This window comes from Buceros rhinoceros, unplaced genomic scaffold, assembly GCF_000710305.1.
Source record: "Buceros rhinoceros silvestris isolate BGI_N320 unplaced genomic scaffold, ASM71030v1 scaffold5173, whole genome shotgun sequence".
NCBI classification, from domain to species: domain Eukaryota; kingdom Metazoa; phylum Chordata; class Aves; order Bucerotiformes; family Bucerotidae; genus Buceros; species Buceros rhinoceros.
In genome coordinates, this window is record NW_010401701.1 from 96794 (window position 1) to 123442 (window position 26649).

Consider the following 26649-nt stretch of genomic DNA (forward strand, 5'->3'; position numbering starts at 1 on the left):
TCCCTCTTAACTTTCTAATCAGACAGGAAACAATACAAGTGTATTAGGAGGGAGATAATAATGGAATCACAGAATGCTTTGGGTAGGAAGGGACCTTTAAAGGTCATTTAGTCCAACCACCGTGCAGTGATCAGGGACATCTTCAACCAGAGCAGGTTGCTGAGAGCCCTGCACAACCTGACCTGGAATGTATCCAAGGATGGGGCATCTACCACCTCTCTGGGCAACCTGTTCCAGTGTATGTAGAGTAATAAATATCTCATATTTGAGAATCTGCCATTCTGACACCTTGACATGATCACACACAGCTAGGCAACTGCTCGCCTCACTTACCCATACAGCTGAGCCAGCTCTGCATCCACCAGTGGGACCAGACCTGTGGCCCAAATTAGGACTAAACCTATTTATATGATAATTGATCATTCCCTTATACTAAAGGAATACTTGGACAGTGGAATGAGTCCTACACCCAGAGCCCTACATACTTTACCAGGACTGGAGGTGCTGCAGACTAGACTACTAGGATTCAGGTGGCCTTAGTACTAGGAAGACAGCCAAGTGTCACTAACATCTTCCATTCTCTGTTTGCGCTGTAATTTGGTGACTGGTTCCTCTAATGACAAAGCCAGCTTGTTGCCAGACTCTGTTTTGCTGATGCAAATACTTATGAGGATATGGGGTAAAGGAAAACCAAACACCCCACACCTGAATTTCTGCTGTTAACCCAGATTGCTTTATTTTTTGTGATGAATTCAAAGCTGCTGTTGGGTGCATGCACACAAGCCACACCAAAATTAACACAGCTTTACTTTAAATAATGACTTTCATTTTCCTGATGCAGCCTGTTCTGTTTTACACCATAGGATCTCGTGGATACGATGTTCAGCATAGCATTACGTGGTACGTGTCTTCCTGTCTCAGCAAGTGTTAAGCTTAGGGCACAAAGAGATGCCTTCCTCTAAAGGGGTCAGAAAGAAACAGAGCAAGTAAAGAATTGCTGTCGCTGTCGAGTGAAGTGAAAATGAATCAGAAAGGAGGAACCTGGGACAGGTTGTTAAAAAGGACAAAGAAAAGACACGGAGGGAACAGGTTTGGTGGAAAAGGGCAGCCACTGGTGTAAGGTGAACAGAAAAAAAGACAGATTTTGGGAGCTAGAAAGTGAAGAGTAAGGAGAAACGGGAGGTCGGAAACAGACATAAATGGAATTATCTGGGCCACTAGGACTTGCAATGATTTGTGCACATGCTTTATGACACATTCTTTAACAAAAAAACCTTTTCAACATCTTCAGTGAGTGTAATTGTTCCATGAAAATCATGTTCTCTGCTCTCTGTGGTTTGTTTTTGGAAGTGGCAGGTTTGTCCTGTGAAACTTCTTACAGAAAACTTTCAACTTTACACATTCCCACAAGATACAATTCTTCGGCAGACGCTTCAAAATAAAAATGTGCAACAAGAAGTACATTTTTTGAGACCCCTTCCTCCTTAAGTATACAGGAGATGTGACAGTCTGCAAATGAATCAGTTTCAAAATAAAAATGTGCAACAAGAAGTTCATTTTTTGAGATCCCTTCCTCCTTAAGTCCACAGGAGATGTGACAGTCTGCAAATGAATCAGGCTGTATCAGGAATAAGGCTGTTGAAGCTGGTGTACAATATGCAGAAGAAGTTAAATGTGGTCATGTGCCCCACGTTACTGAAGAGACACAGTATTACGGATGGTGCAACTTCCCGTTTCCTCAAAGCTAACGGCTGTAAATTCAGACATACTAAGTTCTCTCAGGATGTAACAATAGAGTATATTTCTCAGCTGGTCATTACTTGAATAAAAAAATCTTCAGACAGCTTAAAACAATTTTATGCTCCACTTCTAACCATAGAATAGTGCACATTCTACTTCGCATTGAACAATTTACATTCACATCTGTCGCCTATTACTTGTTGCCTCTTTTCCCCGTTCCCTGAGGGGAGCTTTTTGTTTTGACAACATTTTAGTGTCTGTACTTCTGGCTAGCTCTTGAATTATAAAGCAATAATTACAAAAATGATGCAAATGTATTTCTAATTAGATATTTCTATTTCTTCTTCATTGACTATGCATTGTTACTCTTATCTTATAGAGGAAGAATTTGAAGAATACGTAACCAGTGAATGGGATAAGAGATACACCTAACTGCTAAACATCACCTGCTTTTATCATCCCTGGTCTTCCTATGGAAAATCATAATCGAGTGTGATGGGTAAGAACTATCTTCCTTATAAGAGACCTGCCAAATAGTTGCCAGCTGGCCAAACTGACATCCTGAACCATTTTTCCCCTTCTCAGTGGACAATCAGGTAGCGAAGATTCTCTTTATGAGTATTTGTGGATATTCATCTCCACTCTAACAGGCAACACATTTAACTCTAAACAGTTTTCATAATTTTATATAAACACTAAAATGAGTAACTAAAGAGAAACTTAACATGTTAATTATAAACATAATCAAAACGAATTATTTAATCCTTTGTGCCTCGTGGTAAATAATAATTTACCTAATGAACTTCTTTGTTTCAGATTTTTTCCAAATTTACACCTAACCAAAACTTGGAAAAAAGAAGTGAGGCATCGCTTGACAAGGCAAATTGATGTGTCTATCAGCACTAAGCCCATGCTACACAGCGACATGTAGGTAAACTGCCTCTGAGACTAACATGTCTTCACATCACTCGGCTTTGGCTAAGTTCTGAAATGCCACGGGATACAAATGATCTTGTCTTCAAAATAATTTAAAGCCTGCTATAATACAGAATGGAAAACCCAGAGAGCAAGGGCTTGTCAAAACGCAATGCTCGCAGACAGCGTCGGGAGGCAGAGCTTGTCTGTAACGTGATCCTTCCACACACCATAATCTCCATTTTATTTTGCCTAATGAGGCAGGAGTTAAAACAGTTGATCAAATTCAGATGGCAGCCCTAAAGGATGAGCCCCCTGCTGCACTCTTGTCCCGACACCCTTTGTTACCTCCAAGTGAGCTGAGACCAGGCTGTGAACCATGTAAATAGGAGGTTTCCAGGTTAATGAAAAGCTGCAACACCCTTCTAAATCGGGACAGAAGGTTATGCTTTTCTAATCCAAAGAAAGTTTCATGAACGTCAGTAATAAAGTTTAACGAAAGCTGGTCATTTTGAACCTCGCAAATAGAGACTGGACAAAGGGTAATAGATTCCTTAAAAAATTTTCCTTATTCTATAACCACTGCTCAGCACATATTGTTAGAATAACGTGAATCTGTTTTCTTTTGACAAATTCAAATATATCAATTAAAGAAGGATGTCTTGGGAAAAGGTAGTTAATGGTTCTCATGAACTGATGTTTTTATTAGGTGATGGCATGTTTGCTGTTTCATTTCATTAGTTATCTGCCAAGCAGTTTCTTTCAACACCAAATCAGAATCTACATGCTACAATCATGTAACACATTCAACCTCAGTCCATGTGCTCCAGCTGCTGACACAGATAAATCTTTGAAAGTGGGAAAAAAATAAAAATCATCTACATTATCTTTCATCATGGTGCATAATTTGCAGTCTTTTACACAGAGGAAATAAAAATTTGATTTGCCAACTATGTTTCTACCTGTCATTTGAAAGATGAGGCTATAGTATGTCTACAGAGAGGTGTGGAGAGACAGGGTGTGTGAGAATCTGGGCTTCCTGAGTGTGTAACTTTTCGTTCAACTTTGAGTGTGAAGCGGTGGGGTGGAGGTGGAGGCTCAAACATGCTCATAAAAGATCACCTAGATAAATGAAGTGGATGAGACAAAAATACCTCAGAGTGTCTCTGGAGTTTCATTAATAAGTTTGAACACATTTCCTGGTTTGGGATGTTGGAATTTCTTCTAACGTGAAGCATTCCATATTATGAAAATAGACATACTAACACACAGAGAACACATTAAGCTGGACAGCAAGATATTGATGTCTGCATAGTCCAAACAATACACGTACAATTTATGCTTGGCTTGTGCATTTACATTCTGTTAAGTCTAGCAAAAAATTATATCAATTTAATTTAACTGTTGTAAAGAAAGGTGTGACAGATTTCACATTTGTCATGTTTTAGGCTTATCTCCCGGGTGGCTATTCGTTTGTTACTTAGTATATATATTACAATTTTGTGTTCAGAATTCACTGGACTGTGTATTTTAGTCCCCTTTTCCTTGCCTCAGTTAGGCATTTGTGACACTGCTTTTCATACAATCCAGTAATCAATGCCGAAGCCATTCATCAGGGTTTCAGAAGCCACTCTTGAAAAATTAGATACATGTGCTCAGTGTAAATGGGAATGCAATGATTTATGGCACAGGTCATTCTGAAAACCCACGAGTTCTTCTCCAGTGACGTGCCAGAAATCACAACTATTACTAGAAGGCTGTGATCTGTTTATTCTACAGCTTATGGGTGGTGCGCCACGTCTAACTCATTTTTAATGTGTTACATTTTTTCTGGCTGAGTTTTGAAAACAAGATTTAGAGTTGTTTAGAGTTTGACAAGGACAGTAAACTGCTGGTTTAGTTAATACTTTTAAAATGGATTGATAAACTATCAGCCTGTTTTCACTCAGTGTTCAAGCTATGAAGGCATTTTTGTTTTAATTGCAACTGCTACAGTCAGCAGTTCTGTAAATCATATGTCACGCATCTCTTGGGTGAAAAAAACATGGATGCTCAATCTAAATGGCAGGGAAGAAATTAAATTCCTGGGTTTTCTTCAGTTTACAGAGGGAAGAGAGTGGCAATCACAACAGAAGAAGGGTCTTTCCAGAAGTCCATGGAACTCAAGGAGGGATGAGTATGTCCTCAACCATCCAGCTCACAAAACTTTATCACTGCATCTGCTAGAAAGGTACATAATCAGCTCCTTCTCATTGGTGATATGAGAGCAACAGAACAGCTCTGTCACACACAGGGCACAAATCAAATGAGGTTTTTCCACTGTGCTCACCACAGCTAAACAGCCAGTGAAGTTGATTATTGCTTTGGTGTTCCACAGCTTCCAACCTCCGGTTAAGGGTAACTTACAGAAAGCACCAGTCAAACAGTTTACAGTAGAGATGCAGACGTGGTCTTATCAAGAATATAAGAGGGCTGTAGCCCTCAGTTAATGCTGCTTCACACAGCATAACAATTCCCATGCACAGCAACACCCACGCAGATATGCACCACAAATGTTCAGGCAGAGGGCATCTCTGCTGCTGTGAATGGGAGAACAGCAGCGGTGCCTGGCAAGTCTAGCACAGACACACACCTCAACAGCTCTGAAGGGCTCCACCTTCAGACTGAGTCAAAATCTGACCAAAACACTTGTAATTATGGACAGCCTGTCAGAATCAGATATGCACTAAAGAAGAACCCTTTTCAAGGCATACTTTTAAAGTACTTAAGTACGTTCATCTCACTTTCCCTCAGTCATCTTTGATCCAAGTGTGGTGTTCAAACCAGTCTTTCAGGCTTTCTGCAGAACCAGTGCAGAGACATCCATCTCCAAAGTCCAGTTCATACCATTTGCAGACTGGTATCAAGGACTAAGGGAATTACTTGTCCTGCATAATTGTTCCTATCTTTCCCTTGACTATAGATGGAGCTGTCTACCTCTGACAGGCTGCCAAAGCTCTAGCAAGTGTTCTTAAAGATGGGGCACACTTTTGTCAAGAGTCTGTTGGGTTTTGATCTATAGCAGAGATATTTCAGAAGAAAATACTACCAATTTTTCATAGTAGAGAGCAGGTCACTTAAAGCTACCAGCAAACTATCATCAAGTGTCCCCAGACTCCCACAACCGTATCCGCAAGGCACAGCATCCCTGCAGGTGTCCCAGTACTTAGTGGAGGTCACCAATGGAGCAGCAGTGGTGAAATTCAGATAGTTAGTGCGCTTTGGTCTGCTCTTTCTCCACAAGACTGCAATGCGTGGGGTAGGTTGTGCTCTTTGGATGTGTGATGTAACCCACACTCCACAGATGACGAGGAAAGGAGCAGAAGGATTAGGATAGGGACAAGGCGCAGGAAGAATTTCAAAGGTGGCAGACTCAGCCACTCAGTGGTTTTGATTTTGATTTCAGAAAGCTCTGAGATTTAATATAGGAATTAAAAAGAGTTCCAAAGGATGAGTTTACATTACTGGACATTAGGTTTTATTTGGAGTATGTTTTATCTTTGTTTCCAACTTTAAATACTATTTTATCTATGAAGTATAGAGTCAGTGTCAGTATCTTTGAGCAGAACAATGTATTAGATTGGCTGTTAGAAGCAACTTTTCAAATCTTGTCTCCCTGATGCTTGAATTATGTAAGCACAGCTACATTCAGGCTTCTAGCCACTGTTTTAAAAGATAATCTCTGCTTTTGGGGACCTCAGGAACACTAGGATTTGCATTCAAACCAAAGACACAGCAGAAGTCAGCAAGTCCCTGAAGGAAGAATCTCTTCTGACGTGGTCAGGAGAGGATTTACTGCACATAAGCTCCTGTAACAATGATAAATGCAGCATGTACTCTACTCCACACAATGTTTCACGTACTCTACACAGCTCTATCATCTTTGTTTCAGTTATATTCCTCTAATGTGGGTGCAGCAACTTCTTCTTTGGCATTATTTCTGGCTACATTACCTACTCCATGATTCTTATAAAATACTAAAGTGGACTTGTTTCAAAAGAAAAGCTCCTAGAATTAGCTCAAGAGCCCAGTGGGAGCGTTGCCCATTATCTGATTTGGTTTTGAGATGCTTACTCTTCTGGTTTTGGTTAAGTTTAGCTAGCAGTACAAGGAAGAGTGATTCAGAAAATAGGTGTTTTTATCTTAGTCACAAAAATAAGAATTACTCCCAGAAAGGGCATTTACCCCAAAATGCCATGCACATGCCTTTTTCAGCACAGCTGATCTCAGCTCTTCAAGTGGTCTTTAATCCTTGAAAGTTTAAAACTCTTTCAGTGTCTCCTCCATGAAGTTAACCAGCAACGTTTCACAAAAATTAGGGAAGGAAGAAAAGAATGATCCTCTTGTAGCCCATTTATCTAGTAATTTATTGTAGAATAAGACCTTATTAACAATGACTGAAAGCACACTAAAGATACATCCAGCAATAATGTCAACGATAAAGAACAGAAATAGCAGACCTTAGTTTAAAACCTATCACAGGAAATACACTGAGCAGTTGGAATTTTTGACACTGATTGTTTATTAAAACATTAACCTGCCTAAAGCTATTGTGAGAAGTGACCAATAGCACATACAGCTGCAGCTGCAGAAAGGCTACAGCAGAAAGGAGTAAAATTAATTACCCCTATTCGAATTTCCCCCAAATACTATGATTAACATATTTAAAAACTGCCAACTGTTACAGCCATTTACCCTTGTCATTACTTTGATTTTATATTCCATATATAAAATATATTGCACATTATTCTCCAAATACAATATTTTCTGCATTTTTACCAAAAGCACATGTTTTGCAGTGAGAAGGAAAATACATCCATCTCTGCACACGATGATGAGATACAACACTTAGAAAACTTTCACTACTGACAGGTACTGTTCTTATGGCTCTGGAAATAACCCCAAACTGCCAGGGGAGGATCTCTATCAGTGCAAGCGTTACACAGAATCACAGACCGGTGGGGGCTGGGAGGGATCTCTTGGAGATCATCTAGCCCAGCCCCTCCTGCTAGAGCACAGTCACCCAGAGCAGGCTGCACAGGATGGTGAACAGGCAGGTTTGGAATGTCTCCAGGGAAGAGTTAAAGACTATATGCAGGTCTAACACGTAGTCTGATAAAGCAGATGCTTTATCAGCATCTTTGCTGCCTTTAATCATGTTTTTCACCATAATCTAAGAAAGGGAAAAATTGTTAGGATAAACACTAACCAACACTGATGATCATGACGTACCCCAGGTTAAGACCCACATGGAGCTGCTGACCTAAGCACTACGAAAGCATGCCCGACTTAGGCTTGAGAATCTAACCACAAGAGGTGAAAGGACCTCTGGTGCAGTAACCATGTATTTCATAGATTCGTGCAAAAGCTCTTCATCCTTTGATGGGACAGTGAAGATTTGAACTGAGTAAGTATGGAAGGAGATTATTCTTTTGGCACTTGTCAAAAAATGAACAGGGATATGAAATGGTGTGAAGAAGGGATTGAAGGGAGTAGAGGTGATGCTGAAACAATCTTGTATTATAGCCAATGTCTGTGGTCACCAGGCCAGGCTCAACACCCCAAGGAGCAATAGTACCTTTCGAATGAGTAAAACCGATTCAGAACTTTTTGTACTTGTAACTGAGATCCAGTGAAAAGCCTCAAAAATAATACTCATTTGGAGTGACTCTAGAGGGCAATAGCTGAGGTGCCAGCTCAACTTCTGGCACTTCGGCATATTACACATGTGCCAACAGAGGGAAGGTGCTGGAATACATTATGGACAGTGCCAAGACATAAAAATATTCTGTATTTTGAGCGTGCATGATTCTGCACCTGCATCATACATATGGCAATACAGTACATATGGCAATCATTTTAAGAATGGATCCATTTGACACAGAGATGATTTGGTTTTTTAATTCCTGTGAGGAGCAAAAATGTGACCTTCCATCTCGTTATTTTGATTAAGGGGAGTTGTAGTTGTCTGAGAAATGAGAGGCAACACTCGCAACAGGATCTGGCAGAGACACATTGAGGTTCTCTCTTTGTTACAGCACAGTCTGTAGTTGAACCACGTGCACAAAAGAACATGCTGGAGGAATGTCTCAATCAGAGTTCCTATTTTTAGTCTTGCCTAGAGCAGTTACTGAGGTTTGAATAAAGAATTACACCATACGGACTCTGAGGTCAAGGCACCTGTGTAGGTTTTGGGAAGGTCAGGTCCAAGTCTGACTTCTGATTCAGGAAAGGAGGAATTTGAACTGGTTTTCTCACTTCTTAGCTATGTGCCATGATGATGAGGTCATTGTCTATTCCAGATCAGAGTTTACTCTGCCAGTTCTATCTTGAAATTAAGAATTTATTACATGGCTACTTCACAGATATTAAAATGTATCATTGATGCACATATTAATTTCAGAAATATATATATGAAATATATATATTTCCTCGATAGCTTTGAAGTTTTTCAATGACTCTCTGGATTAGCTCCTGAATACTCAAGGAACACAAGTGCTGCTGGGCGCATGGTGCTTTCCTTCAGTGACCATGAAAATGAGGACAAATGGATCAAACTATGGTGAGCTTCTGTTTAACTACATGACGGAAACCAGAACAGCTGGAGGCAATTCTTAGCAAATTGATCAGAATTCCTTTACCTTAACTCCAGCTTAACTAATAATGAGACTTCCATAATTTTCTGCAATCAGGCTAAATGTATTTGCAAAATTAGTGAAACATTTGATCTTGAAATGTTCACTAAATCTTAAGTATATAACTCTGAAGAACTTACATAGTTTATCTTTCTGCCAAATGGGAAAAGAAATACTGTTTATAATAAAATCTTGTTAGGTAAGTAAACATTGTAGAACATGCATGTTCCTATTTAATTTGCTATGTAACAAAACTGGTTGCTTTTTGTTTTCCTTTTCAATATTCAACATTAACTTTTGTTACCAGGTTCGTATGCTGGTCTTTTGTTAAAATATATTTTGGTATCAATTTCTAGAACTAGTAGAAACCCCACTGAAAATCTGAAAAGACCGTATGCACGTTGATGCTCTTCTTCCGCCCTTTTTAAAAGTAAGCACAATTCAACCAACAATCCAGACATTTTTCTGGATGTATCTGTTTCTTTTAAGGGGCTTTTCAAATATTCTGTGAACAAGACTATCTTGAAGTCCCTTTGAACATAACAGGCAACTGGAAAATTCAATGAAAATACACTTTTTAAAAATGTAATTGATCTGGTTTTCACCCTTTTCACGATTACTTCTGCAGTTACAGACTGGCAAAATCTGAAAGTAATAGAAACGTCCTATTTGTTAAAATAAATGAATACACTGAGCTCTTTTTTTCTAAAAGCCCATGTTGCAATCCCTCCTAAGGGACACAAAAATAACAAGAAAAAGATGGAGTTTGAACTCAAAGCAAACATAAAAGCTTTGCTTACAAAAAAATCAATTACACACCCCAATTTGTTTTTAGCAGCAGCCAAAGGAAAACCTGGTTAGTGTGTTGCAGGATCCAAACACCTTGGATCTCCATGTTTCACCAAATTTTACATTAGCGCTATTTCTAAGAACCAAACTAACAATTAGAGACACCTGTTAAAAGCGCCTGTGCTCTGTTCACACTTCATGGAGTATCTTAAAGCGACAGCATATTAAAACGTCAATGCAATTCTTTTGCACTACAGAAGCATTTATAACATCAGAAAGTGCCATTAAATTCTCTGCTTCGAAGTACTTGTGCTCGACTTACTTAGCATACAAGAAAAGTACTAAAAATACACTCATGTAGCAGGGAAAACCTTCAAAAATAAAGATTATAATACTACAAAACACAGAATTATTGGAGACACAGACAGAAAGAAATCAGTATCTAGGTACCTCCTTGCCCCCAGCAACTTTATGTACTTATAAGCACATAATATATTCCTTCTACAGATAGTCTAGCAATTTTAGATGTGTAGGCCCATATTGTAAAGTGAGTATTGCAGATAAAAGAACTATAACCACACCAAAATTCTTCACTACTTTGTTTTTGATTATGTGCCCAGATACTACGCAACTTGCACATCAATGAGACTTCCTTTGAATTTGACCCTCCAGCATAGACATACGTGCCTAACTCACGTCAGAAGTTTCTGAGGGGGAACTAAGCCACATTATGGAACACTCCTGAGAAACAGAACAAGATGATACACCTTCAAACAGTTTCTACAAATCCTTGTAATAGAGATCACTCATATAGCGATGGTGCATTTACAGCGAAGTCAAACAAAAATTCCAGTTTGATAAAGTGGACTGCTATGGGAAAATTGCACTTTGAAAGACATTCATCAATTTAGAGGAAAATTCCATGAAATGCAAGAGTTTACATTTATCAAAACTGAATTTCTAACAAAACCTGGCTTAAATATCCTGTGAATGAACTCATACCCATGCAGATGGTCAGAGCAGAGCACCTAAAATACTCCAGCCCTATTTCAATGCGCAGTGGAGTATTGAACGGTGCTGCACAGTCTTGTGGCAGTGCCCTAATTAAAGGTAAAATTGGCTTGTTCTTCAAAAACATTTCACATTTTCTCCTGTATTTAAAGTCACAGACATAAATCACCTTGAATTTCCAAAAAAATCTCATGTTGCCATGCCAAATTATCCACCAACATTTGGTGTATGTAACTGATTATTCTGAGCCACAGGACTTTGTGGAGCGGATTTAAAAATACTGAATTCAAAGGTGTGTAACTTTTACCCACCAGTCTCCAAACACGGCCCCAGGTCACCACTTTGCAGCAGAAGGAACAAAAATGAACTGTCTCTCGGGTATCTTTTGTGCACAGCCTCAGCTCCAACAGAAGTAACATCAAATAAGTTTGATGGTCTGTAAGCTGTAGTACATGAAGAGCCTCCACAACTTCACTTCTGGTACATGCCTGCAGTGGGGCAGTGACCTCTGGCAGAATGATGGAGGGGACAGCCAGGACTGTTCTTCAGGACACCCGTAGTCATCCTAGCACACTTCAGGTGACCTTTTCTGAGGAAGGTGCGAGGCTGAGAGAATTTCAGTCCTTACTCTGCTACTGACTAAGGGAAGTTGTTTATTTTCTCCCTCTTTTTTTCTGTTCAGTAGGGATTAAAACCTTTATGGTGTTCTCAGGGCTGTTGTAAAGACTCCTTGTGGAGTGTTCAGAGTATATGAAGTACAAGGAGCATTCAGCATCCACATCACTCCTGCAGTTTCACACTAGATTCCAAAGCAGTAGCTTTGCCATTTTGAAATATGAAAAGTGTACTGAAGATTCTAATGACTGACGTATCTCCAAAAGACATTTTCTTCTAACACATTTATCTCTGCTTTCTGAATTTTGACTCATCAAAACTTCAGCTTACCGAATTTCTGTTTATTCTGAATTTTATTACGCCCCACATAATTTTTTTTTCTATTTTTCAAATATTTTTCTCTTTTTCAAACCCGGAAGCTTTCAAACACCAGTTATTTCAGGAAAGCCACCTGTTTAGAAGCTGACCTGTCTGCAGAGAGCAAGACAACCTCTTTCCAAAAGCTTCTGGCTATTTATTCACATCAGTTGGAATTTGGTGCAACTGTACAAATTGTGTCTTCCAAGAGCACCTGTGAATTGGCCTTGTGCTCTACCAGGTTTATGATTTCTCACCCAAGACTGAAGTTTACATTATCCTTAAGCAATGTGATTAAGCTGGAGGAAGGACTGTGAGCCAAGTTTTTCAGAGCTGTTCCATGTAGTTCCACCATACTCAGGCTAGCCAAGAATAGTGGAACTGTTGTAGCCCCAGCGCGCATAACGATACTCTGGGAGTTGTTCTAATTGATGCTGAATTCCTATTAGTCACAGGGGTCTGTCCTGGCAGCCACAAAAAGCTGGTGTATAAAAGACATTTTGACCATTGACTTCTTTCCAGAATTACCTATTCCCGTATAATAGTTTGCGAGCAACAGGTGAAGCAGAGTCATTAACCCACCTCTATACCACCTACCACCTAAGGATTTCCGTTCCATTAAGCAAATTTTCCAGTGCCAAAATCTCCCTTAAGGTCCCCTGAGCTGTCAGAATAGTGCTAAAAGACAAGAATAAGACTTTGCTCTTCCTCTTCAGCAGCTCTAAACACATCTGTTGTACACATCTGTAGAAAGGCTGCAAAGCGAGTGAGTAGAAATGGCATCGTTAATGCATCTAATTGATCTCAAAATATTGTTTGGCTAACCAGGTAAAGGTTTCATGTACAGTAGCTTCCGTAGCAGAGCCGGCTGAAGATATCCAGTACTATTAACCTTGTTCCAAAGGTGTGATTTTCTCTGGGATAATGTTGTTTCTAATGGATGAGATGCTTTTCATGCTACTCCGAGTGCACATGACCGTGACACACTCATCATCATTCTTTTATCACTTTTCTGATGATTTGTTATGCAAATCAAATAGTGGACTGAAAGGGGCTGGCTAGGTCAGTGAATTCAGACCCTGTTATCACAGACAACTATGCCATATGTGCCTTTATAAGTGACTTGACCCAAGAAAGTGACTGAGATCTACTGTAAATATAGTTAGGAGGCATTTTGCCTCTACAGCACCTACATGAAGCATGCTCCTGAGATACCTAAAACCTGATTGCTGAGATACCTAAAACCTGATTCCCAGTCTTACATATATTCAGGAGAATTTAGACTCGGTTACTTTTGTCCTAATACTATGTACGAGACAACAAAAGATCTGAAGGCCATCCATCCTAATATCTAGTCCTTGCCAATGATCAATAGAGGATCATTAGCCCAGTGGATGGCGAGATGACAGGGACAATACAATACTCCCTGTATTTCCAGGTTCCATGATTCTGGAGCTCAAGCTTCTTGTTAAGTATGTCCTTGCCTCTCCTATGTGAAAGCATCTAACTATGGGATCAAATTTTATTTATGAAAGAAGAGAAGAAGAGAAAAGAGGATATATTAAAAGAAAAAGGATGTGCTGCTATTCATTTAAAAATTCACCTTTCAACAGCTAATTTAGGAAAGCCGTTTACCTACCTAACATTGCTGCATTATTTTTATTCTCCCTGGGGTGGAACTCGTCTTATGCCTCAGAGGAACATTTTTGTCAATATTAACTGGACTAGAGAAGGTATAAAAATATGATGTTCTATCTGATAAGATCGAATACATGGCAATCATACAAATAAAGTTCATATTTAACTTACAGACATGGCAAATATGTGTACCTCTTTGGTGAGGACACAGTTTTGCATTCCAACAGAGCTGATCTGACAGTATGCAGCCAGTAGAACACAAATACTTTTTAATAGCTGAATTTGCTGATATATCATCAAGCTGAACCAATTTTCCCTGCAGTTCTGCAATTGCTAGATCTGACGTAAGGGAAATGGAGGGACCACACATACGCTAGGGAAGGGAGTTGGATGGCGAGGAACCAGGGGCAGGACTAACTCCTTTTGTGTCAGTTCACCCTTTCACCTGATTAAAAGTAATACACTCTGCTCTAATGACAGTGTCTACACACACACTTTTCACGCACTCCTTTAGCATACAGCTTAGTGGTTGCCACCTGCCTGGGTGGTCCACTTCTTTATCCTGGTATTGCCTGTAACACGATTGGGTGAGGAACCAATTCAGGAAACTAAGCTGGTCAAAAAGAAACCGAACCAGAAGATGATTAATTGATCATTTTTCCATGGTGCCAGCTCCCTGAACTGCCACTGTATAGCAGTGTAAGTATCAAGGAAACAAACAAACAAAACATAAAAGAAATGAGCTTAAAATGTTGTGGAAGCACATTTTCAAATGACGTGCCTTCATTCACTTCTTCCTAAGCTTCAAGAAATTTCCTTTTTTCTTTTCCTTTCCTAATTTGTATTCTACTTTAGCAATCTCAGAACTTTTTCATTTGATCCTTCCAGTTTGTAGCTGACTCACTCAGGGAAAAGTATCATGAGACAACAGAACAATCTAAAGACCTGCTGCTGTCTACAGGCACTTTTCCCAACTCAATTCCCACTCGTCTTGTCCTCCTCCCTCCCTTGTACTGTCTCTAACACTTATCCGATGTTTTGGGTTGAGTTGATTCAGCTCACTTATGTGCTAAAGAAAGAAGCATCCAACGTATCTGCTGGGAGAAACCATCTCGATCCAAGTTGCCACATTGGGGCAGATGCTAGATGGATATCAGCACTTGAAAGTGTAGCTCCCTTCTTTCTGTTACGGACCTGAGCTGCACCATGTGCCTATGGTCACCTCCAGCACTTTCTAACCACTCCAGTGCAGACATGTACATGGGAGCCAGTACACAGGGGTACTCAGGAACCACTTTGTCCCTGCTCCAGATTTAGGGAGATGGATGAAAAGGTGTAAGGAATGGCAGTACTTCTCTGGTTACGAAAAGTCAGAACTGGTATGGATCCACAATCCATCACTGGGATAAGGGAAGTCAGGAAGGTACAGCACCTCTGAGGCACAACCCCATCTGTGTGCTGCTCTTCAGCTGGTGCTGCTGAGCTCTGCCCCTGGCTCAACACAGGTTGTAAAAGCACAATCTAACCCGCTGCCTTCCCACCAGGGAGTCATCAGCTTACTACACCACTGCAGCAGCTAAAAATTTGCAAATATTTCCTTAAGGCTTGGGTTTTTTCCTTTAATCTCCTGAGAAATAAATTCAAAAGACAGCTCTATTGTGCCAAGATTATTTTGGAGATGGTATTTTACTTGCATCCTACTCAACACGAAGACTCTTGTTTCTCAAAACCCCCTCTAGACCTAGAATACACACTGATGCATCTGCTCGAGAAAACATACAAAAAGCATAGCTCATAAAGATATTATCTCTCTTCTTATTTATTTATAGATTTACTTGGCACTTACTGGCCTAATGCAGTTATTTTAAGGACATGCTTAAATACAGTATTAATGGCCAGCTTCTCTGAGAGAATTATTGGCATTGCTACAGTTACATTGTGCTTCCAACATACACAGCTTTATTCTTTTGTACCCACAGCTTCTAAAAGCTAGCTCAGACACAAGGAAGGAAAACAAGAAATGTAAAAAGGTACAAAATTTCTTTTCTGTTTCCTGTAAAGTAAGATGTTAAATAGTGACTTTCTATACTTAAATCTCCCCACTCATTTTACTACTTGACCAAATACAATAAAAGCAAACATAGTTTCATAGTTACCCCCCTATTATTTTATTTTTTTTTTAAACAAAGTGGTTCCTTGCTTGTTTTATTCTAGGCATATTCATCCATGGTTAGAAATCAGGCATGACAGTGGTCTAATGCAAAATTTTTGTCCATGGAGAAATCAGGCATGACCATGGTCTACCCCGAATATGATCTTAATGTCTTACACCGCTGACAAATCATTAACATCTGTTAATAACTCACCCAGCTGCTTTGTTAGATTGTTTGAAAAAAATCTTATGTACACCATAGATGCCTCCAGCTCGTGGCCTATGTAACCTTTCCCAGCTGCTTAATTCTTATTTAAAATACTACTTTAAAATGCATACATTTTCAAAACTATCCCATTTCTTTGTCTCCAGACTACTATTGTAACTGTGCTAACATCTGCTCATTTCCACTCCCCAATTCCCATCTTAAATACTTATTTTCGGCACATATTTTTCCTGTAAATAGAATCCCATGTACTTTCTCACCTCCCAGCCCTCCACTTTCTGCCTTCCGCTCTCACTGCCATTCCACTCTATCCCTCATGGTTTCACTTGACTCATTATATTTTTAAATACAGGATCGATACAGAGAATAGATTATTTAAAGAGCTTCTTTGACTATCTCACAGTAATCTAGGCTTGGGAAAAAGAAAATGGGGGCACGCCATGGATCTACTGTGTCTAAAGGGAATAAACAAAGGGAAAGGGGAACAGTGTCCAGTAAAGGGGATGTAGGTAGTTGTGAGGGATGAGATTGTATAATGGAAGTACTGGAACATTAGAAAATACTCCCTGGCTGTGAGAAGCACTAGGGTTTGCCGGAGCCTCCCAAGGAAATTAGAGGGAGCTTGGCACACTTTAAAATAGGCTGGACTAAAGCTGTGGTTTGGAGAGGGAGAAGCGGCTGAACTCAGCACCAGGATGGGGGTTTCTGAGTGGTGGCACAGCAGTGGCAGGAGGCAGGACATGATGAACACAGGCTGTAACACCTCATTTGGGAACTGGCTGTGATTTTAAAGTGCTGGTTCTGCTGAAGTGGTCTGAACTGCCTCCAGCACAGCCCCAGATGAAACACTAGCAGTTTGATAGCATTCCTCATTGACAAGGACTAGATGAATAGGCAAATAGATGTCCCATGTCCAAAATAAATAAATCTGATTCATAAATGCTCTACAGGATAGTCCACATTACACTGAGCACCAAGACTCTTAACGTTGTTTCTTTCTCATTCTTAGAGTATGAGGGGAACTGAAGCAATATACATGACACAAAAAAGGTACATTACCTTCAGTTATACTAATCTTTTTTTTTTTTTTTGGACAGCAATCCAAAGGCATATAGTGAGGCTGCAGCAGTCTAAATAAAACAATTAAACACATCTACTGTGTTAAATACAAACCGTAGCACACGCTATAACACTGCAGGGTATTTTCTGAACCAGCATGGCTATGTTTTTCCAGATCTGTTAGCTGACCCACATATCCAAAATGTTTCAAAGTGAATTTCATTTTTGCCATGACTATTTAGTCATGGTTTCTGACTCATGTAAATGCTCTGATTATCCACAGAAATCTTGAGATACTACTAAAAGAATCCAAGTGTTTCTACACTGTCTTTTATTTCTTCGGTAGGTTTTAACTAGAGAAGCTGCCAAAAGTATAATGAGCGCATTTTAGAGGACATTTAGTCCTAGGTCCTCTCCCTTTTCTTCCTTTCCCCATCATTCAGTGCAATGAAAAAAAGTTGTTCTGTCATATCTCAACCCGTGGCATGGTTCTTCCCTGTAATTACAGTTTTGGACCTCTTTTGTCACATTTGCCTAATCTGTCTAGAAGAGGGTTATTGGTAGTCTCACATCATGAAAGGAAATTAAGTAAAATTAAGATAAAAAGGAAGGAAAAAATGCAGTCCTTTCTTGGTTTAAACTGCAAGGGCACAATGTGCAGCCCATGAAATCACAAAATACAACCCACACCTCCCTCATGCAACTGCATCGTGAAGAGACAGCTAATCAAGCACAGGTTTTTCCAGTGCTAGAGAACTTGAACATGAAGAAACTTCACTTTCTCTACCAAGGAAGATGCTGTACCAGTACAACCAAATATGTCTGCATACATTCATTTTAAAAGATGTAAATTTATAGATGCAGATTATAGAAGGGAAACCCTCAGGCTCCTGTCAAATTACAAGTTCTGCCCAGGTAGTTGCAGGAAATGTTTACATGAACTTTGTACGTACTGGAAGTCCAAACACAGAAAGAATATTGTGTGATTGCATAAGAATGAAAGCAAAATGTAAATTAACAGGAACTGAAATGAACTCATTGTCCAAACTGAAAGAAAAGCAAAATAACAAGCATAAGAGAGTTAAGAGAAAAAAAATGGTTGTTTACATTTTGTAAATGTCCATTGTCAAAAGGATTGTCACGAATACGATGGATAATATCCAATAAGTCTCTTAGCATGATTTCCATTTACTCCTCACAAGGAATCATCTGTAAGGGTTTTACTAGACAGAGCTGAGCTTAGGGTATGTAAAAGGACATATGGAAGATCCACCAAAAATAAAACTCAAAAATCATACACTACATTTTGAAGAAGACTAAGGCCACTCCAAATCAACTCTGACTCAGCTTCCTTCCAGAAACCCAAAATACACCTTCTGCATCTACTGGACTGAGAAGGAAACGTGCAAGAAAATCATCACACATTCCCTCTTGTTGGTCCCAGTTCTTGCTCAGGCATTCTTTCTCTTTTGCTCTCTGTGGGAGACTGTCCACTTGCTTCCTCTCCTGAAAAGGAGCTCATCGCTTCATCTGCTACAGCCCCTCTCCTCAATTCACCTATGGTGGTCTCAACATTTGCTTCCTGCACACAGAGCCATTTCTCTTCTAGTGTAAGGGGTGGACAGCTGCACCCCTGTAATACATAGATCGCTAACTAGGCATCTGAACTATTCATTTACTTCATTTTATTCACCTAACAACCTCAGAAGCCAGGAGAAGATTCTTCAAAAGGTAAATAGAGATTACTGCTCTAACTTGAGCATGTCTTATTTGGTGACTGTTAGAAATTCCAGGCTGTTACAGCTCATGAGTTACTCAAGAAACTGAGAGCAGTTTTTGTACAGCCAGTGAAAAAGCACAGATAACACATAACCCAAAGCATAGTATCATCATGCCATGCTGTCGAGTGGAAATCATATTATTTTATGGTATTTCAGTTGTTTCAAAAAGCATCTACTATTCATTAAAAACACAGAGTAAATGGCAGAATGCTTAATGGAAATTAAGGAAAAGATTGAGAAAAGAGATTCCTGGCAGTCTGATTTGATGATACACAAACTCAATTTCAATCAAAGGAGGGACAGAATTATTCTAAAGTAAAAAACCAATATATGTTATAGTTTTTACAAAAACCCTCACTGATTCGAAGTAGGGATATTATTAAGCAGTTCTGCCTTTTGATCACAAATAACAGAGTATCACATGAGGAGATGAGGAAGCTGCATTTATACAGTTCCTTTTATCCCCAAGGATCTTGACACTCTTTAGAAAATATACATATGGTATGCCTACGAACACACAAAAAGCACACAGGAACAGAAATCACTTTGACCAGCATTGCAAATCGAAGCATCTGTTTAACAGTGCACATCAATACTGTTCTTTAATTCAGGGAAGGATTTAAAGTGGAATCTAGCAGGAATTACTAGCCCGTGCGCCCTTATTAAACCAGATTGTACATAGAAGGAAAACAAAGGGCAAATTATAGAGTCTTGGATCACATCCACACCTAAATTATTGTAAACTTGTGATAAGTTTTTATTATACAAAACTTGGATCTGTAAGGAAATATTCAAAGTATTTCAATGCTTAAATTCAAGTGCCAAAAACCGAGTATAAGCTTCAATAGGCACAAAAAGCCCATGAACAATTGTGCCAAAGGCCACCGATAAATCAAGTAAAACTAACCCCAGAGAAAAGCCTTGACATTTAGTTGAAATAAGGACTTGAAGTTGGGTTGGTCAGGGATTATTTTTCTGGATTATTTTTCCCTGAAAATGAAAAAACCATTTCTCAGGAAATGATCTGTTTCAATACATTTTTACACGCTTCTTTTAGATGACAATGGATGTTGTTCTAATACATTTTCAACCCAAACTTCTGTTTTCCAAGTTCAAAATTCTTTAAAAGGAGTTGAAAAGAAAAAAGAAAGGGAAGCGAAAACTTTCAAAAATCAAAACTAATTCAATGAAGAGTTTCATTGGCCAAACCTCATTGTTTTTCTAACAGTCTTCCGAGAGTTCAAACTGTTCATTGCAATACAGAACTGTTTGGTATACTGATAACTTTCCCAGGACAGGAAGACAAGCTTCTGCTTAAAATTCTTACAAGTCTAACTAGAGCAGTTTGCATCAAGTGACATGAATTTAACATGGTCTGATGCAAACCAAGTAAGCTATGGTCATTTGGAAGCGGTAACATGGTACAAGGACAATGAACTCTTCCTCAAACCAATGTTTTTCAGACACATGCCCCACTACTGCTCACTCAAACAAAAAAGACCAGAAATCAAAGAGGAATTAATGATATAAAGGAAGTAGCTCTTGCAAAACAACAGATGGAATGAGATCGGAAACACATGTAGTAAGCTGAATTTTTTTAATAAGACCAAAATGACAGAACTAGAACAAAGGAAGAAAATGGATAAACACAAATCAGCAGAATAGTTGCTAACTAGAAATGGGTCTGTAATGCAGAGGCCAAATCTGGACTTAGAGCCCAAATTATTCTCTAAATTTGGGGCTTCAGATCCACGATGTTGGTCTAGATTTTTGCAGAAAGAGTGGTAAGCCATAAAATCTCTATCATGACTTTCTCCAACATTTCTAAGGTGAATTATTTGCCCCATATTTTTAATGTGGATATTCTGGGTCACACATAAAATGGAAAGTCAGTTCACATGAAGATTCTGATCTATCACTGAACTGTGTAAAAAGTGGTTAAAGTAGAAGCAACACGGCCTGCATCTTACCCAGACCCTGTCAAAGGCGAGAAACAGCTTTAAAGAACAAAACCCGAGGAGGTCAAACAGGTTGATTAGGAAAACAAGCTGTGCTAATTAACTGACTCTCCCGAGAAATTGCAGAAAATGCTTATCAAAGGATGTCTCTGTGGTCTCTCCGAGGCGTTGCCTTCCAAACTGCACACCAATCCCTGAGCAACTTGGTCTAATGGAAGGCGTCCCTGCCCATGGCGGAGAAGTTGGAACTAGATGGTCTTTAAGGTCCCTTCCAACCCACACCATTCTATGATTCTATGATCCCAATGTGTTACAAAGACACAATTATGTTTGAAAATATGACTGTTTAAATAAAGAGCAAAACAATTTAAAATCATATGACACTGTCATTATTTAAATTAACCAGGGAAGTATTAAAACACTGCCCACTGAATATATGTTTCATTTGTTAGGACGTAAGTTACCCTGACAAAACAACAAACTAGACTTCCTCTAAGTACTTTAGATGATAACATTTATCACTCTTTGAACACATTGTTTGGAAGTAAAAAAACCCCTCATTCTCAAGTGGTATGAACTAATCTATCTCCACTGAAGGCAACACAGATCTGGAGCAAAAATTTGTGTTAGCTTGGCATGAGAGAAACCACCTTCTTTCAAATATTTGTCTCAAAATATATAGTGATGTCAAACTACTGCCAAAATGAAAGAGGTAAGTAGATGATTCATCTAATCCACATAACATTTTTCCTGTTCACAGGACTTTCAGACACAAATCTTTTCAGATGTATTACGTATTTGAACGTTTTTGGCGATGCCCTGTTATTTTTTCTCTATTATTTGAAATCACTGAATCACACATTTCTTCATATGTGTTTTCCATTAAATTCTGTCATGTAGACAACTGTTAAATAAAGTTACAAAGTATGGTTTCTATTTCTTAACCACACAATACCAAGTCACATCCAAAATTACTATTTCCACTTCAATATACGTTTCACGGTTTGTATGACTAATTGCACAGACAGCTTTGAAATTTGTTTTCAAGAACAGAGGAGTTGCTGAAATTCAACTGTATGAGTATTGGTGATAATCAATGAAACAGAGAAATCACCCGTAAAGGCAATCAACTTATAAACCTCAGGAAATATTAGCCAAAACTGATTCCTAGTCGTAGTTTTAATTTTGCAATACTGCCCTTGTTCACATGCATTTTTTGAGGAGCGAAAATGTAATAGCAAGGGAAATTGTATGTTAACACATGAAGTTTGGAAGTTATCAGCCTCCTGAAAATGTCAGTTTTATGCCAGCAACTCAGCACTAGGGAAATAAAAAAAAAAAAAAAAAAGAGGCATTTTTCTGAAAAGTCAAGCTGTTCAGGGCTATAGGACTATATCAGAACATAACCTGGAGCCATCAGACAGGCCACAGTAACACTCTCCAGTTATCAGTGAGCTGACTGATCCCTCAAACATCAGCAATTCCTTGACTTCAGACTGTGATTTTCTCCCTTTCACTCACCAACCACACCTGTGAGCTGTGGCACAAGTATTAATTTTCCAACAATAAAATATTATTAAGTTCTCAATTTTGTACATTTGCTTAAGCCAAAACATATGCCAATAGGACATAAAGGATAAACTCTACCTGGAAAAGCACTTTACTATTTTTAATTTTGAAGTAATGTATTTGACAACATTTTGTCCGACATATCATGATCTAGCACACCCTTTTGTCATCCTTTGGTAAGTCTGATGGATGAAAATGACATTACAGCCTGCTACACTCAAGACCCAGAGAAGGGTCCAAATTAAGCAAAACCAATTCTTTATCCAGACTAAGACCATTTTCTCCTTACTTTCCGGCTAAGAAAGATCACCTAGGTTTCTTAAATAAAAATTAGACCTGCAATGTCTTGACTGGACAGACTGTACCAGAAGATTCTTACCTTCCACTGCTGACATATAAACCTTTACCAAATTCCGTAAAATTTGTATTTAGGAGGATGAGAACAGAGATTCAGTACTTTATTTAGTCTACAGACGACTAAATTCATCATAAGGGTAACTGATAAATAAAACTGCTAACAGAGTCCTATACTGAGACATTTAAAGTTTAGCGCACTTTTTTTAATAGTCTCTCATCAGCAACTATATCATTATATCTTATAATTGAGAAAAGAGCTTTAATTCAAAGAATAAGTGGGATTCATAGAGCTAGAACTACGGATCATAGTTACCTCCATCTATCTATCATCACTCACATGAAATTCTTAAAGTAGTGACCTTTGGTGTTGTAATAGACAACAAAATAAAATTATTTTCAAAAGTACGTTTAGCGAGAAACACTCCACTAAGCATTTGGCTTGTCTATAGTTTATAAATATAAATTTATTCATATATTGTTCCTCCCTTGATGTAAGGAGATAAGCAAGTCTTGCATTGTTACTGGAGAATAATACAAAATTACTAAACACAGAAATGATATTGCAAAATGTTGTCACGAAAGAGCCAAACTATTTTGCAGGGTTTCAAAATTATTTCTGAGAGGAACTTCCTTGTTTCCAACTTTTTATTAAAAACATACACAAACACAAAAAATCAACGAAGAAAAGATGCTAAGCCACTACTGCACTAGATGTGAGCCTTTAGCATCCTCCCTAAACTCCCTCAGAATGTTAACTTTGATCAAAGATTCTGCTGATTTGAAAAGGCCATGGGACTCTTTCCACCAAACACACACTTTATAGAAAAAAAGGCAGGAAACTCAAAGCACCATAAAAATCAAGCGATAAATGGTGCTTTTATACATCCTTTCACCTAACCATAAGGAAAACCCCCCCAAAACCCCCCCAAAAACTGTAATAGCTGGAAGTGATTAGGAAATGACAGATTATCAATACCAAGTTGGAAAAGAGTAAGTGCAGTTCCTAAAGGCTCTGCAACAAAGGAAAAAGTAAATAAAAATGTATTAGAAAACATTCTAAATCCAAAGGTCAGAATTAAAAAACAATGTTTCATTTGAATTTCTCCAAGGCCATCAAAGAATTAATCTGCTACAGTAAATTTGGACCATTAGAAAATGAAAGGAAGTGGCACGATATTAGGAACATGGAATGAAATGCTGGGTGAGATCAAAGGATATTCTATTCTTGGTTTTGTCATTGGCTTTCACAACATAAGTATTTTCAAGTACTAACACCTGCTAAGATCAGCAGAAAAGTTACTGCAAAATCTGTGTAATACCTCCAAATACACCTGCATCAACAAAACACAGAAAAACTATCATTTGGGTGGTGCCCACTTCGGCAAAGAGTTGCAGTTAACTCAATGGAAGAGTTAACTCCACTTCCCTTGAAATTTCTTCAAATGAACAAATTTGCTTATGGGCTTTTTTACTTGATGCAGCCCCTTGGTTTCACCATGATCCATAATCTGATTTCTCTTGCTCACCTCATTTTTTCCTGCTTTCTTCCTTAATTCCACTCTTTATGGACTCAGATTTTGCATTTAAAGGGTTCCTAATTTTTATTCTATTTTTTTTAAATATTGATACAGCTTCACAAACATCTCCATACACTCTTTAACGCTTTCCATTTCCGGATCTCAGATCTGGTGAGCATTTTCAATACTAAAAGTAAGACAAAACCAGTAAAAACTGGGTAAGAAACGAGTAAATCTGTCCTTGTATTCTGGGAGTCCGCTGTATGTGTGGTTTCTATCAGAAAGCTGAAAATACATCTCTTGATTGCCAGTTTATCAGAACAGACACACAACTAATGCTTTTTATGATATATATGGTCTCAGGTGAACCTGGAGGGGCAGAGAGGACACTTGAAACTACCAGATGTATTGTCTCTATATGAATCAACATATTCCACATTAGGAGGGCACACAGAAGAATTGCCTGAGACAACTCCAAGCCCTCAGGGGTACCTACAGCGCCTCGGCAGCAGTTAATGCAGACACAGCTTGCGTTACCATCCGCTGGTGCTGGGCAGTGACCGCAGACAGATAGCCTCCTCCGGCAAAACACAAGCTGCAGGAAAGTGTCTCTCAAGGCCTTAGGCAAACATCAGAACGTGATTTAAACAGAAGCCAAACCCAATTCTGTAATGAGCTTACGCATTGCCTAAGTGGAACTAGAATCTCAAGTCATAACTGACAGAATCACGCATATTGCAGATACCACGGCTGTCCTCATCAGTCGTTTGGGGCTGATTCACCTAGTGAAGCTTTTCTGCCTGCATGATTGACACCTAGATAGAGCTCCAGGAGCAGCACTACTTGGTAACTACTGGCATTACATGAAACACACGTGGCATGAAAAGTTTTCTCCTTACTGCATGTTGCTTTCTAGTTTGCTTTTCATGTATGGTAACACTGACTTATGAATTGATACGAAAACTTAAAAGCATAGAAACGCAAAAAGATATTCCAGAAACTAGAAACACAAGTATTCTTTTTCCATCTCAATAATCAACATTAAAAACCTCATTCGACCAAATTTTCCTGATCACTTAGTCATTTATACTCACATAAGCACAAATATTCAGAAAAGAAAACAGGGACAGAAAAAAAAGATAATAAAGGTAGAAGCATGAAGTTACTTAGCTTACGTAGACAATACAGAACTAAGGTGTTTAGTACTTTTATCAAAAATATGTAAAAATTATTTCAGAGGCAATATGATATTTCCCAATTACATACAAAAGCATTACTGCAGATGCTACATATACCATAGTAAGTGAATTTAACTGCAGCCCTCTCCATGTTATGGGATTTTGTTACCACATTAAAACTACAGGTCATAAAATAGATTTAACACCTTTAGGTGACCTCTGATCAGAAATGTGTCATGTTGTTCAAATTCCATCCGTCAAATACTGTAGATAGAGCTAAGTAAATATAAATGCCATTAAAGGCACAAGTTATCTTACTTGGAGCAGTTCTAGCGTTTTAGTTTTTGACAGCTCCTAATTCAGAGATCTTCCAGTGTCAACAAAACCTGTTCAAGCAGAATCTTACCTTGTTTTCACTACATCGAGGGGATGCATCAGGCAAATTTCTACGAGACCTATAAAATAATAAGAAAAAAGGCCTAATGAACATTTGTACAAATAGTAGTTTAATTTTCACTGACATTAAATCTTGCTGAAAGTAGTGAAGGAAGGGAGCTCAGGTTGGCACTGGCTGCTTTGTCACGTAAGACTAATCCCTAAGGACACTGGTATTATGCATGACAGCGCTGGTGGCTTGATGAACTGGATGTTAAGATGACAGCTGATTCCTGAGCTGGTGATCCGAGCTGCAGCCTTACTGGTTCACCCTCTCCTGCTCTGTGCTGATGGTGATGCGTAGTCCTGGCTTTTCCCCTTCCTGTGCCACTGCTCATCACGAGCACTTAAATTCACACGTTGGGGAGTTTCCATGCCCAAGAATCGAGGGTGTGAATAGGAGGAATGCCAAGAAAGAGGAGATTTGGAAGATCCTGACTGCACCTGCCAGCCCTGACTTCAAAGTTGGTTCTGTTACCTTTCTCCACTCACCTAAGAAGTTCAGAAGTTAACCACCCACACTTTGCCCATGCTCCCTGGCATACTTCACCTAGGAAGAACTTTCAGAACTTCTCTGTATTTGCTCAGATGTTCTAGGCTTGCCTACTCCTCTATCCATTTCATGTATTATCCCCATTCCAAACAGCAAACACACAATAAAAAGACGTATTTATCAGG

The 26649-nt window shown here is 38.9% G+C and overlaps 1 protein-coding gene across 1 annotated transcript in view; it reads right to left on the reverse strand.

Annotated features, from left to right (window-relative positions):
* The window catches only part of SLC25A21 (solute carrier family 25 (mitochondrial oxoadipate carrier), member 21), a 102821-nt gene extending 76835 nt beyond the window's left edge, over nucleotides 1-25986 (reverse strand). The window contains exon 1 of the mRNA XM_010132359.1: nucleotides 25943-25986. Coding sequence (XP_010130661.1) covers nucleotides 25943-25971 — 29 coding nt within the window. The 5' untranslated portion in view covers nucleotides 25972-25986. The remainder of the gene's footprint in view (nucleotides 1-25942) is intronic.
* Between the last annotated feature and the right edge of the window lie 663 nt (nucleotides 25987-26649).